Source organism: Castanea sativa, chromosome 3, assembly GCF_040712315.1.
Source record: "Castanea sativa cultivar Marrone di Chiusa Pesio chromosome 3, ASM4071231v1".
Classification (NCBI taxonomy): Eukaryota; Viridiplantae; Streptophyta; class Magnoliopsida; order Fagales; family Fagaceae; genus Castanea; species Castanea sativa.
In genome coordinates this window covers 1,638,593-1,652,318 of record NC_134015.1, presented here as the reverse complement: position 1 = coordinate 1,652,318, position 13,726 = coordinate 1,638,593, and the positions used below count along the sequence as shown (strand labels likewise).

At 32.2% G+C, this 13,726-nt stretch overlaps 1 protein-coding gene across 1 annotated transcript in view; it reads left to right on the top strand.

Annotated features, from left to right (window-relative positions):
- The window catches only part of LOC142627871 (putative disease resistance protein RGA3), a 34,104-nt gene extending 20,816 nt beyond the window's left edge, over window positions 1-13,288 (top strand). The window contains exons 2-5 of the mRNA XM_075801757.1: window positions 5,758-7,965; window positions 12,426-12,480; window positions 12,681-12,762; window positions 13,228-13,288. Coding sequence (XP_075657872.1) covers window positions 5,758-7,965; window positions 12,426-12,480; window positions 12,681-12,762; window positions 13,228-13,288 — 2,406 coding nt within the window. The remainder of the gene's footprint in view (window positions 1-5,757; window positions 7,966-12,425; window positions 12,481-12,680; window positions 12,763-13,227) is intronic.
- Window positions 13,289-13,726: the final 438 nt, after the last annotated feature.

Sequence of the window (13,726 nt, the reverse complement as noted above, 5' to 3'; positions counted from 1 at the left end):
AGAGAGCTGAAGAATTTCTGACAGAATATAAGGCAGCCCAAACGCAATTGACAGTAGCACAGATGGAGCAGCATGGAAGCACAACCTGGCAACCTCCACCATCAACAGCTTATAAATTGAATTTTGATGCGGCTATTTTTTCTGAGCTGGACAAAACCGGAGTGGGAACAATTATACGGAATGAGCAAGGTCAAGTTATGGCGGCAATGATGGCAAGTGGACCAAAGATGAGCTCTAGTGAGGAAGCAGAGTTGTTGGCATGTCGAAGATCAATTGAATTTGTAGTGGATGCTGGGTTCACCAAGCTGATCATAGAAGGAGATAATGTAAATGTTATGCAAGCCATTTCATCTTCATGGATTAATTGTTCACTATTAGGCTATGTGGTAAATGATATTTGCCACTTGGTTCATTGTTTAGAGTGGGCTAGAATTAGTTTTACTAGGAGGGGAGGGAATAAGGTTGCACATGCTTTGGCTCAACATGCTAGGAATTCCTTAGATAATGATGTGTATTGGATGGAGGACTCTCCTCCACCGGCTACGGAGGCCTTATTTCAGGATGTTATGTTATTATGATTTTATGAATGAATGATCCCTTTTCAAAAAAAAAAAAAAAAAAGAAAGTGGGGAAACTCTTTTTCCTTGTCGGTAGGTTAATAGAAGAGATCATGTAGCAAAGAAAGAAAAAATAAAATAAAATAAAAACCTAAGCATAATGGGTGATCTTATTGGAGAACGTTTTCTTTTTTATGCACTAATTTTAATTAAGTGGGGTTTCCTTTTTTATGTCGATGATCTTCTTGGAGAACGTTTTCTTTACCTGACTAAAAAAGTAAAGGCATAATGGGTGAAACAAAGCATGATAAAGATATAGATGCTCAACAGAGGTGAACAAAATTCAAAAGTGTAAATGTTGACATTTTAAGATAATTCAACATTAAGCACTAGACTAAGGTCCCATAGAGTGGATTAATATAAACTAATGGCCTACCAATTTACCAGCCATATGATAGAATCTCGATGTAAATTAATGTATATTATAGATGTAACAAAGTGTTTTTATCATAAGAGAAATTCATTTTAAATGATCATTATCTCTATTTTGAAGTATATAAAGAATGATCATTATCTCTTTTCTTAAATATATTGTTTATCTTAATACATTAATAAATATATATTGAATTAAAACATACCCATATAAAGATACTTTGCAAACAAACAAAATGCCGTATCAATTGTTGCTTAACAATGATTAGTTGGATCATTTAGGAAAAAAATTTGTTGTTGATAATCTATTAAGATAATTTTCTTTGCAAAAACTACAAATTTGTCCACTAAAAAAGATTATCAAATAAAATATTATTAGCAAAATCTCATAATTAAGTTTCTATATGCATCATTATAAAATAACAACAACAACAACAACAATAATAATATAATTGCAAAAGCTAAAATATATCACTTACCCAATTATTTTCATTTGATTGACCTTTACTTTTGTTTGAATAAGTGGCGCTATAAATTACTTTTAATACAATTATTAAAAGTACTTCCTTTACAAAAACTACAAATTTGTTAACCCAAAAGGATTAAAAAAATAAACAAAACTTAGTAAAGTTTCATAGTTTAACATCTAAATGAATCACTAAAAAAATAAATTCTAACGTGCAAAACAACTAATTACTAACCCAAATAAAATCAAACCAATGGGTAAAGAAAAAGATCTTGTGATATGGAATTGGAATACCAAAATACCCAAAGCATACATAAAAGTAGATAATTTTTCAAAAAGAGAAACAAATGTGATGTGACAATTAAATAAACAATAACAAAAAAAAACTATTAATGGAAAAATGTGGTTGAAACAATTAAGAAAAAAAAAATCACCAGAAGAGAAACAAATTTGGAGGGAGAGAGAGTATAAACATTTTTTGTCGTGAACAACTTGGAAGGACTATTGAAGAGAGGTGGAAATGAAGTAATAAGAAATTTATATGAAAATTAAGATGGAAGATGAAGGGTGAATGTAGATAAAAGATTGAAAAAAGTGAAATGGTATAATTAATTTAAGAATATATAAAGGAGAAAATTTTATATCTATAAAAAATCAAATGAAAATTTTAAGAAGACAATGATTGGAGGAGATGAAAGATTGAACTAAAAAGACAACGGTTGAAGAAGATGAAAGGTTGAATAAAATAAAAAATGCAAAAAATAAAAAAATAAGAAAGGATGCTAATGATGTGATGCAAAAAGAGTTTTGTAAACTTTATTGCAAAACTTCCAATGTTATATATATAGTATAGATAGATATGTATAGACATTTTTTTTTTGATTTTATTGTTTAGTTATAAATATCTAAATTAAAGTAAATTAATATGTAAAGGCAAAATTATATGTAAAATTAAAACCATCTCAGATGAATATGTAAAGTTGATCTATTTATATATTAAATATCATCAAAAAAAAATTCAAGAATAAAAAATAAATAAGAAAAAGAAAGATCATGTGGTCAATGACGTGACGAATTAGGTGGCGCAACAGAAACTTGACAATAATAAATTCTACGCTTCAAATATTAGATATATAGATATAGATTTGTACCCAAAAAATGCCTGTCAATTTTTTTACTTATTGACAATAGTTGAATAGTCCTCATTACTAATAGTAAGCATCAAATTAGGTTAAATGTCTTTTTCTTCGAGGTCTTATTAAGGAGGATATAGAAAAAGAAAAAGAAATATAAAATACAAAATAAATAAATAAATAACTCGTTTTCTTGTTGGTAGGTTAAAGAGGAGAGATCATGCATGCATTGCGTGGATTTCATTGACCTGACCAGATAGGAAGTAGCAAAGAAAGAGAAAGAAACTATTCTCTACTTTACCGTTACATTTCCTTCATTATTTTCTCTTTCTTATATTTTGACTCTTTTTCTCTCCATTTTATTTTTTATAAATTTGATATCATTTTTCCCATTTAATCCATATTTTTACCAAAGATTGTGTTTTGATATAAGCACAAATTAATTTATTTTGGTGGATTTTTGTTTTTTCTTATAACTCCAATAAAGGTTTATGGTTTTTTTTTTTTAAATATATGTTTTGGAATTCTGTTTTGTTTTGTTTTTTTTTTTAATTTCTCATTAGAAAGTCTTTCTTCTTTCCCCCCCCCCCCTTTTATAGCTTTGGTTGAATTTTGGTTTGGGTTAATACTTAGCTTTTTTTTTTGGAAATAGGAATTTGTGTTTATATAAATTTGTGTACATGACTCTGAATTTGAATATGCTTATCAATTGTTTGAGTAATAAATTATTATAAAGTTTAATTTTTATTCCTTTGGTTTTATTTTAATTTTGTTTAAAATAACATTGTAATTTTGTGATGAGTTTTGATTATGATAATTTCCTTATTCCTTAAGAGATGAGAAATTTGAATAATAAATTTGAAACTTATAAAGTTTAGTTGCATATTAGGCAAATGTAACGCACTACAACAAAAGTTAGAAGAATATGATTCACCTTAGAAAAATATTAATCAAATACACAAAAAATAATACTAGAATGATATGTATGTAGAGAAAAAAAGATAAAAAAATATATGAAGAAATCTTTTTTTTTTTAATTAGACAATACTTAAAGTAATTTTTAATTTTTATATATTACACTCCATTATATAATATTTATATTCCCACACGTGGCATGGGTTTGCGGCTAGTTACTTATAAGTTACAAGTAACTGATCCATTCTTTATTACAACCTGCATTCTTTATGTGTTATATATCTAATGCATGGATCTGAGCTAATCTCTATAAACTTTATAAAGAGTTGTTGACTTTTTCAAATGTGGATAATAGCAAATAGGTTTAAATTCAATCTCTATTAGTCATTTATATACAGGTTTAGGGCCTAAAAAAGAGAGTATTTCCTATTAATAATGGAGTAATGGGAGGAAATTTGTAAGATACTGTGAAAAAAAATTCCCAAATTTTCGTTAACGACTGGCTTTATTGGGTTCAAATGTTCCTCTTTTATGTTAGAATCTCATTTTATCTCCTTTGTGTTAGAATCTCATTTTATCTCTTAATCACAATTTCTTGTATTGTCATCAATGAGCACATTTCGTTATATTATCAAACAGATGGGGTTGTAAGACATTGCTTATTCTCTAAATCTGGTTCTGGTATTAAAAAAATTCATATAGAACTAGTGAATAAATATTGGGCAGGCTGCTTGTAAATTTTAATATGATTTTGTTTAGGAAATTTATAGTATTGCTTCTGTAGGAGTGGGAATGATCTTATGTGTGAAACACGCTACCACTAACACACGTACAATTAATACCAGGATGAAATCTAAAGTTGATCTGCGCAAAAAGAAGATATAATCTAAAGTTTATATTATATATGGTGCTCTTGCCTTTTCAATATACTTTTTTATTCATAGTTTTTTCTATGATTTGGCAAAATTTCTAATGCACATATGGATTTAAGGATATAACATATTTGCGTAGCATATTCTTTTGTGCTAAATTAACCATGTCATCTAAATCTGGCTTGTTTTAACCAATGTCCCCAAACCCACTATGGGTTCTAATGTCTTTTCGTCAGGGTCCCATGCATCATGGAGGAAAAAGAAAAAGAACTATAGTAAAAAAATGACCATTGGCTAGAGTAGGCCCTCAGGCTTTTCAGTGGGTTGAAGAAAAGCTAGGATCAGTGACTGTGAATTGTAAACTGATAATGCACCGCGTGGACTTCATTGGCCAGAGTAGGCCCTTAGGCTTTTGAGATAGTGGATTTCAATGGGCAATGGATGCTTTTGTCACTGCATAGGGCACTTTTGCTTTTTTCACTTATTGTTTATAGGTGGGGCTTCAATTATTTTGAGTTTTACCACACAAATTGTTAATAAGGAGGAATATATTCTATTTATAGGTTCATTGACGCTCTGAGTTTGTTATTTGGTTTTGATTTTCTCCTTTCTGAATCACACTTTCTAATCTAGCTATCTCCACTTCCTGTTTTTTGTATTGTCAATCGCAATTTCACCCTGCAACTATGGCTGAGGGACTTGTTACTGATCTCATTAAGCTGTTGGTTTCAGTTGTTGCTCGGGAGGTAGAACAAGAGATAAGATTGGTCGTTGGTGTCGACAAAGAAGTCGAAAAGCTTAAAGGCAATCTACGAACTGTACAGGCGGTGCTCAACGATGCTGAGAAAAAACAAGTTACGGATGAAACTGTGAAGGTTTGGTTAGAAAAGCTGAACAACGTATGCTACGAGATAGAAGATGTGGTGGACGAGTGGAACACGGAACTGATCAAATCAGCAATCCAGAAAGGATTAGAAGAAAATGCTGATAATGTTCCTGTTTTGAAGAAGCAGGTATGCTCCTTTATCCCATCCCCTTCATGTTGTTTTGGTCAAGTTGATAAACTTACTAGGCGTCATGACATCGCTCACAAGATAAAAGAGCTTAATGGAATATTAGATGATATTACGAAAGAGAGAGTGAGCTACGGGTTTGAGTTAACTAATTACCCTGCCTTTACAGTAGTTGATAACAGTAAACAAACTACTTCTCATGTTGATGTGTCTGATATTCTTGGCCGTGATAAGGTTAAGAATGATCTTGTGAGCATCCTATTAGGTAAGGGTACTGAAAAAGAAAAACACCCCCATGTCATCTCTTTAGTGGGCATGGGCGGTATTGGAAAAACTACTCTTGCCCAATTCGCCTACAATGATCAGGAGGTGCAAGCCCATTTTGAGATAAAAGTGTGGGTTTGTGTTTCAGATCCTTTCGATCAGTGCAAGGTTGCCAAAGAAATCCTTGAATCTATTGAAGGTCAATCCCCCTTGACTACATTGCAAAGTCTATTGGATAGAATTTGTGATAAAGTTAGGGGAAAGAAGTTTTTTCTTGTCTTTGATGACATGTGGACTGAAGACTTTGCAAAGTGGGAGCCATTTAGAGATGCACTCAAAAATTGTGGTTCCCAAAGTAGTAAAGTTCTAGTCACAACACGCAAAGACGAAGTTGCATGGATGATGGAAAGTGCGAATATGATCAAGTTGCAGGAATTGTTGGAGGAGGACTGTTGGTCGATGTTTAGTAAAATAGCATTTTTTGATAAGGATCCTCAGCAATGTGAGCAACTAGAAGACCTTGGCAGGCAAATATCAAAGAAGTGCAAAGGCTTGCCCCTTGCAGCAAAGACTCTAGGGAGTCTCATGCGCTTAAAGAAAAGTACAGACGATTGGAAGAATGTTTTGAATAGCAATTTGTGGGAATTAGAATATGTTGAAAGAGGTCTTTTTGCACCGTTGTTACTTAGTTATTATGATTTGTCAGCACCACTGAGACGGTGTTTCTCATTTTGTGCTGTCTTTCCTAAAGATTATGTCTTTCCTAGTGATGAGTTGGTATTTATGTGGATGGCACAAGGATATATCAAGTCAAAGAAAAATGTGGAGATAGAAATCATTGCTAGAGACTACTTCGAAAATTTAGCAGTACGTTCGTTCTTCCAAGATTTTGAGAGAGATGAGAATGATGGCAAGATAAAAAAGTGCAAAATGCATGACATAGTGCATGACTTTGCACAATTAATGTCAAAAGATGTGTGCTTCACAATCAATTCTAACATAGAGTTGGAAACTGATTATAAAACTGCCCGCCATTTGGAGTTAGAAATTCTCAAAGAAGCCCAATTTCCTGAGTCCATTTATAGTGCAAAAAATTTGCACACCCTCATTTTTGTAAATCGAAGTGATTATATGTTGTCTACTTTATTTTGGCATTTTAGATGTTTACGAATATTAACTTTGGATTTTAAATCCGGTGGTACAGTATGGAATCTTCCAGATGCCGTGGAAAATTTCATACATTTGAGGTATCTCAAATTAGTCAATTATTGTGGAGATGCATTGCCTGAAACTATTTGTAATCTTTGCAATTTACAAATTTTAAATATTAAAATTGATGGCAAGAAGTTCCAAAAATTGCCACAAGGAATGAGTAAACTAATTAACCTGAGACATTTTGATTTGGGTTTCAAAGATGGTTTTTTAAATGTAAAGTTTCCAAGAGGGTTTGGGAGATTGACTTCTCTTAGAACATTATGTTCTTTCAGTGTAAATGGTAAGGATGACAGCGAAAGATGTAAATTGGGAGAATTAATAAATTTGAACCACCTGAAGACTCTTGAAATATCCGGGTTGGGAAGCGTGGTAGATGAATGTGAGGCCATGAATGCACAACTGAAGAAGAAGATAAACCTTCATACTTTGACGCTAATATTTAAGGAATTGGATGGTGAGGAAATAATAAGGGAGCAAGATGCATTAGTTCTGAATGCCTTGGAGCCACCTTCTAACTTGGAATATTTACGTATTTTATATTACGAGGCACCAATAATGTTTCCTAATTGGATGATGTCCTTAACCAATTTAAAAGAACTTGGAATTTACTATTCATCTTTAGAGTGTTTGCCTCCTTTGGGGAAACTTCCATTCCTCAAATCATTAAAGATGCGAGCGATCAGAAGATTAAAAAAGTTAGGGGTTGAATTTATGGGAATAGAAGAATCCGAAAAGAAGGAGAAAGGCGATATAATAATACCACTATTCCCAAATTTGATATCTATCGAATTTTGGGGTTGTGATGAGTGGGAAGAATGGAATGGGATTGAAGAAGAAGAAGACTGTATCAGAAGATTCATTATTATGCCACGTCTTCAAGATTTGAAAATTTTCTCCTGCCACGAGTTAAAGTCGCTGCCGAACTTCCTTCGCACAACTCCATTACAGAAATTGCAGATCAGTTATTGTCGAATTCTGGAGGAACACTGCAAAAGAGGGACAGGAAAGGAGTGGCCCAAGATTTCCCACATTCCTAACATACTGATTAGAGGGATCTTTGTGCAAAGAGACGGTCGAGAGTATGAGTCTAAGCCAAAGGTAACTTCTTCTGACGCTTCTTCTTTTCCTTCGGCTTCTTCTTTTATTTTGCAATATATCAATATTATATTAATAAAAATTTTACTTGTTTGCCAAAATTTCCCACTGGAAAAAAAAAAAAAAAAAACGCTGGTTGATGAATTTTTTGGTTCTCAGTCATTTGAATTAGGCGATTTATTGTTTAGATTGGGTTATTTTGTGATTTATCTAAAATTGCTTAATAAATATCCAAATGAATATCCTTAAAAATCTCTTTCATTTGCATATTGATAGATAGAAAACAAATCCAATGTCTACCTATATCTTTCTATTGCATTTACGGTTTCCTATTTACTAATCTCAAATAACCCATATGGTTTTCTTTTGGTTCATGTAGAAAGACAATGAACTAAAATGGTTCATGTGATCTTTGTGTTTCTGGGTTCAGGAATTTTAGCTTCAAGTAGAGATTTTTAGATGATGGTGATGGTTAAAGATGATTTTTGTCTATACTGTGTGTGTTGGCAAAGTCCATTCTTGGCTTGATTCAGTGTTGCTTGTCAAATCTAGTACCTGGGACTTTTCTTTTATTTTGCTAAATTTATCAATTAATATTCTAATCGACTGCCAAACAGTTCCACAGATTAAAAATCTAATAACAACTTTAATTAGTTTGAGTACTTTGAATTATGCAATTTGTATTTTGCCATATTCACATAACTAGCAAAGCATGTGGTTGCTTAAATTCAGTTATCTTGTGATGTATCTAAAATTGTTTAGACTAATAAAAAATGTGATCACGGCAACAAATCTTACTCATTGACATATAGAGAGTACAACGCAAATGCCTACCTCTTTCTAATTCTTTAATAGTTTAATATTTACATGGGTCTTGCTAATTCTCTAATAGTTTAATATTTACATGGGTGTTGCTAATAGTTTAAATAACTCATATGGTTTTTTTTTTGGGCATCTTTGGGTTTTGGCCCTTTAGGGACAAGTCAGATGACGAAGACAAAGCAAAGGACACTGAAGAAGAGGACCTTTTATTTCTGTGTTTCTAATGATTTGTGTGTGTGTGGGCGAAGTTCATTCTTGGCATGATTTAGTAATGCAAGTCTGAACTAGTCATGGTAACTTCTTCTAACTTTTCTTCCTCTTCTTCTGCTTCATCTTCTTTTTTTAATTAGAACTAAATATCAATTAATTTTCCTACTTCTCTGTCAAAAATTCCCCAAAATCCAAAGAAATACAATTGGTAATTAATTTTTATGAGACTTTGGCCGAAATCTCAAACACTAACAACAACGGATTAGTCCTATGTTCTTTTTTGTGCGTGCTTTTGATATATGTATTAAATAATAAGATCTGATCACACTTCTTAGTATAAGATTTTAACATTTGCCTGTTGATCATAAGATCAATGACTTTTTATGTGGAAATGACTACAAATTTGTTAATGCTTTAATTGGATATCTTAATCTCCATAAATTTGTTGAGTGACTGTATAAACTGATTGAGGTTCTGTCCACATTGATCAAACTTCAACAAAGATGAACCTAATGTTTTGAAACATGTACTTCTGTAGTTGTTAATTCTTAGCTCGTGTAAATTTTGAAGCAGTATTGTCTTGTGTCCTACTGAATACCAATTTATGTTTTCCACTATCCATGGATTTGAGTATAGAATAGTTCAAAATATTCACTATAGTTTGAATAGAATTGATAATCAAGATATTGGAATGATCATTTTCATGATGTTTGTTAATTTCCTCTGCTTGTTAAATGCTCATTTGGAAGTGCTGATGCGGTACCATTTGTTTAACATTATTTACTGATCCTATGCAATGCATATTCAGGTTGCAGTTTTCTAGTTCCCCAATGTGTTACTGGTTGAAAGGTGCTGGTCTCTTCAAAATCATTGTTCTTGTGAGTTTATTCAATTTCCAAGTAATTAATCAATTGCAAGCAAAATATTATGATATAGATTTATAGATTTAAAAAAAAAAAAATATATATATATATATATATATATATATGTATAAGACAAGAAATTCCCCCTTTTCAGGGTTCATAAAGTCTGCTACATGTTCGGATTTTTGGATAGTGATGGTGAAAATTATTTGCATTTGAGTGTGTGTCCGAAAAGTTCAGCTTCAGCTTGATTCGGCATTGCAACTCTGATTCAGTCATGGGTAACGCCTTCTTCTTCATCATCTTTCTTTATTTCACCCAAATTGCAATTAATTATCCTACTCATCCCTCAAAACATAATAATTACAACTTCGGTTGATTAAGTTAAGATTCTGGCCAAACTCAAAAAGACACTGACACAAATGGTTCAATTTGGTGTAGAAGCCTCTATTTGAAAAGAAAAGAAAAAAAAAAAAAAAAAACCCTAATGAATGTTTCTCAAATTTTAACTTGACATGTTGGCTTTCTTTTTTAGTCAATCTAAGTTGGTGACATATGAAAAGAAATTTATGTAACGCTAGTCTTAAGGAAAAAGAGAGGGGTTGTCTAGGCTTTAAAATGTTTTTGTTAATTATCAAGTACAAAAGTTATAGGGTTAGGTAATTGCTATTTATCAATCTATGAAGAAATATCATATGCTTGTTTTTTGTTTTAGAGTTTGAAGTATCTCGTTGCTTAAAAAATGTGAAGTACAGGAGGCCCGTTACCAACAGGAAAGAAGAAGAAACTACATATACCATGGCTTTGTTAGTTGGATCATTTACTCCACTACTGTGAGGTATATCTCAATATTTTCTTCTTAATCATCTGTCTGTTTTTCGTTATCATTTTGCCCATCCTTGAAAATCTCATGCTAAATATTTAATTCTTTTGGCCTCATTTGAACCAAACATCTGATTCCAATATCTAGGGATGTACATTTTGTTATGAATCAATTTTTCACACATTGATGCACATTTGAGAAAGGGCCAGAGAAGCAGGTCCTCTATCATTTCATAACCGAAGCAAGGATGTGCATCGTGGAACGTATCATGTTTAATCCATATTATATGGTGGCAGATGAAAGGTGAGCTAGGTAATTGACCAGTTTTTAACTCATTTAATTTTTGGCCTTATGTTTTTGGCTTTAAATTTAATTGCTAATTTTCATGGTTTAGTTTTATACATTTTGGAGATTGATGAATACAAAGGCGTGCGGATTTCTTGTCTTAGTGATTGAAGAGTTTTGTGTCATGGAAGAGGGGAAAGAGTGTGATGTTACCACCAGGAGTGGAGGGGATGAGATGATAAATGCTTGCTTTTCTTTTACCATTGTTAGTCGCCCAATTTGGACTGACATTCAAAAAAGGAAATCCCTGAATTAGTCACCAATATGTTCAAGGAAAAAGCTAGAAGAAGACGGGAATGAAGCCATAAGTTCAATTCTGATTCACCTTTAGGTAACTTTATATTCTTCTTTTTCTTCTTCTGATGCCATTCCATTTGCTTTTTAATCCATGGTCAACTACTTTAATTTCCAATCCTTAAGGGTCTAGGAATGTTTTGGTTTCATTCAATCCGAACATCATGCAAAATGTTCTTTCCTCATTAGGTCTGATTCAATCTTAACATAAGGCAAAAGGCTTCATGTACAAAAGCCCTGTTATCACTTCAAAGATGCTGCAGCAAGCTTAACCTTTGATTTCGTTTTCTTTAGTAGTCCATTTGATTTGGTTACATATGAAGAGAAACAAGTTAAATTTTCAAATAAGACCTTTACTAAGCCTTCCATCCATAATTTTGAATGCTTGAATCCTTTTTTCATTCAACTAGTTTAAGAAGAAAGAGGGAAGCACCCATAGCTCAAACCCATCTCTCAATCCCTTTTTCATTCATCTAGTCTTAATGTTATGGGGTTATGAGGGATATGTACTTGCTATTTATAAAGTTCTTATGTCAATATTTTGTGCATTTTCTTTGTCTCATATTGCAAAGTGGGGGAAGCAACCAGCAGTAGATATGAAGATATCACAAATACTTTTGATCAAGTAACAATCACAGAACAACATTCTTGGTAGTAAATCAAATCTTTATTGGTTTGTTGCGACTTCTTTGCTTTCTTATTTCCATCTGTCTCACTGAACGAGTTTCCTCCATAGTTTGATTTATTTCCTTCAAGATGTAGGAAACTGTATCAAGAGTACAAGTCTGCTTTATTTGGGCCTTTGGCTAAAAACTAAAATGAAGATATTGCATAAACAGAAAATTTTCTTACCTACATTAATGCAAGGAATCTGACTTAATTATTATTAGTTGTTTAACATTGTTTAATTAGCCTTCAGAAGCACTTTGGCTTACCCTGATATCTTTTCTAACTATTGAAAGAAAGTTCCTTAATCTCATATTGATTCTTTTCTAAGCAATTAATCATGACTTGGAGCATTGTTTATTTTCTAACTATAGAAATTTTTTCATTGCAAACTGCTCCAGCATATCTGTTTGATAATTTTTCATTTGTATCTACATCAGTTTTACTTAATGGGAGTAGATATAGCTCAAGAGCAGCTTTTGTGGTTTATGAGAGGTAATCTAACTTGATTTACCATTTTATTGTTTTTTTTTTTGTTTTTTTTTGTTTTTTCCTCCTTTTTTATGGATTTAAAATTGGAGTTTTTAAAGTTCCCTAATTTTGAAAGGACTGGACTATGTGATATCAAGAAGAATTTGCTAAAAATTATAATTTATACATTTGAAACTTGTGTTAAACAGTACTCTTCTCTGTAGGAAATTTGGAGTACCCTCAAAAGATTTTGCAGCTAGACCTCCAAAAATCATTGACAATGTCATATCTAGCTCATCTCATAGTGTAATCTATGTTTAAATCTCAAAAAAATCTTCTTCTGTTTGTCATTCATGTTTGCAGCTGAAAGACTCGCCAGAGTCTTAATAATCTTGATTCAGCCAGTTTGCTAAAGATCAAGTAAAAAATTTGGTTTTACAAGCAGGTTGTTTATATAATTTAAATTGTTCGCGTGTGCACTTTTGTGCGGACCAGTCATCAAACAATCAAAAAGGCTAAATGGCTAGTGCAACTGATATATATTCAAGTGGCAGTTGGTACTGTTAGCTTGGTTCATGAAGGATTTATGCCTTGAAGTTGATTTGTAATTGTGATACAATCCTTTGACATCTGAGGCGTTCATATGGTGATTCAATTGCATTGTAGAGTTTGTGAAGTATTGTATTGAGAATTGTGTATACACCAGTTACCTTTTTTCTTGTTTCTTTTTTCATTAGCAGTACTAAACTCTTTTTTCATTTATGCCATCAGAGATTTGGGGAATGAGAACCAGATTGGTGTTGCTGCATTCCCTAGAGATGGTGCCTGTTAAGAAGATGATATTGATTTCATAAGGTTTCTAGGTAGGTGTATGCATATCCCGGGCATATGGAAGCATTAATATTGTTGGATTGCCTTTAGCCTGAATTCATTATAATGCTACAATGCAATAATGTTCTTACATCCAGCATACAGAAAAACTTACCATGATATTCAGTATGGTGTGCTCATTGGGATGTGTTTGAGCATACAACTACAATTGCCCTTTTCTAGAAAAGGGCAATAGAAGAGAAGTTTGCTGATTTTTTCAATTGATACAATCATTTTGGTGTCAAAGTAAAAAATTCCTGTTGGATTTGCTGTAGTAAACCTATTATTGAAATTTTTTATTTATCAAGCTTTGCTCTTAAAGGTTATTTTTTTTAATCCTTTCTTCCGGAAGTTACAACCTTGTTTGTTAAACTTATGCAGTCTAAACTTATTGGAGAAG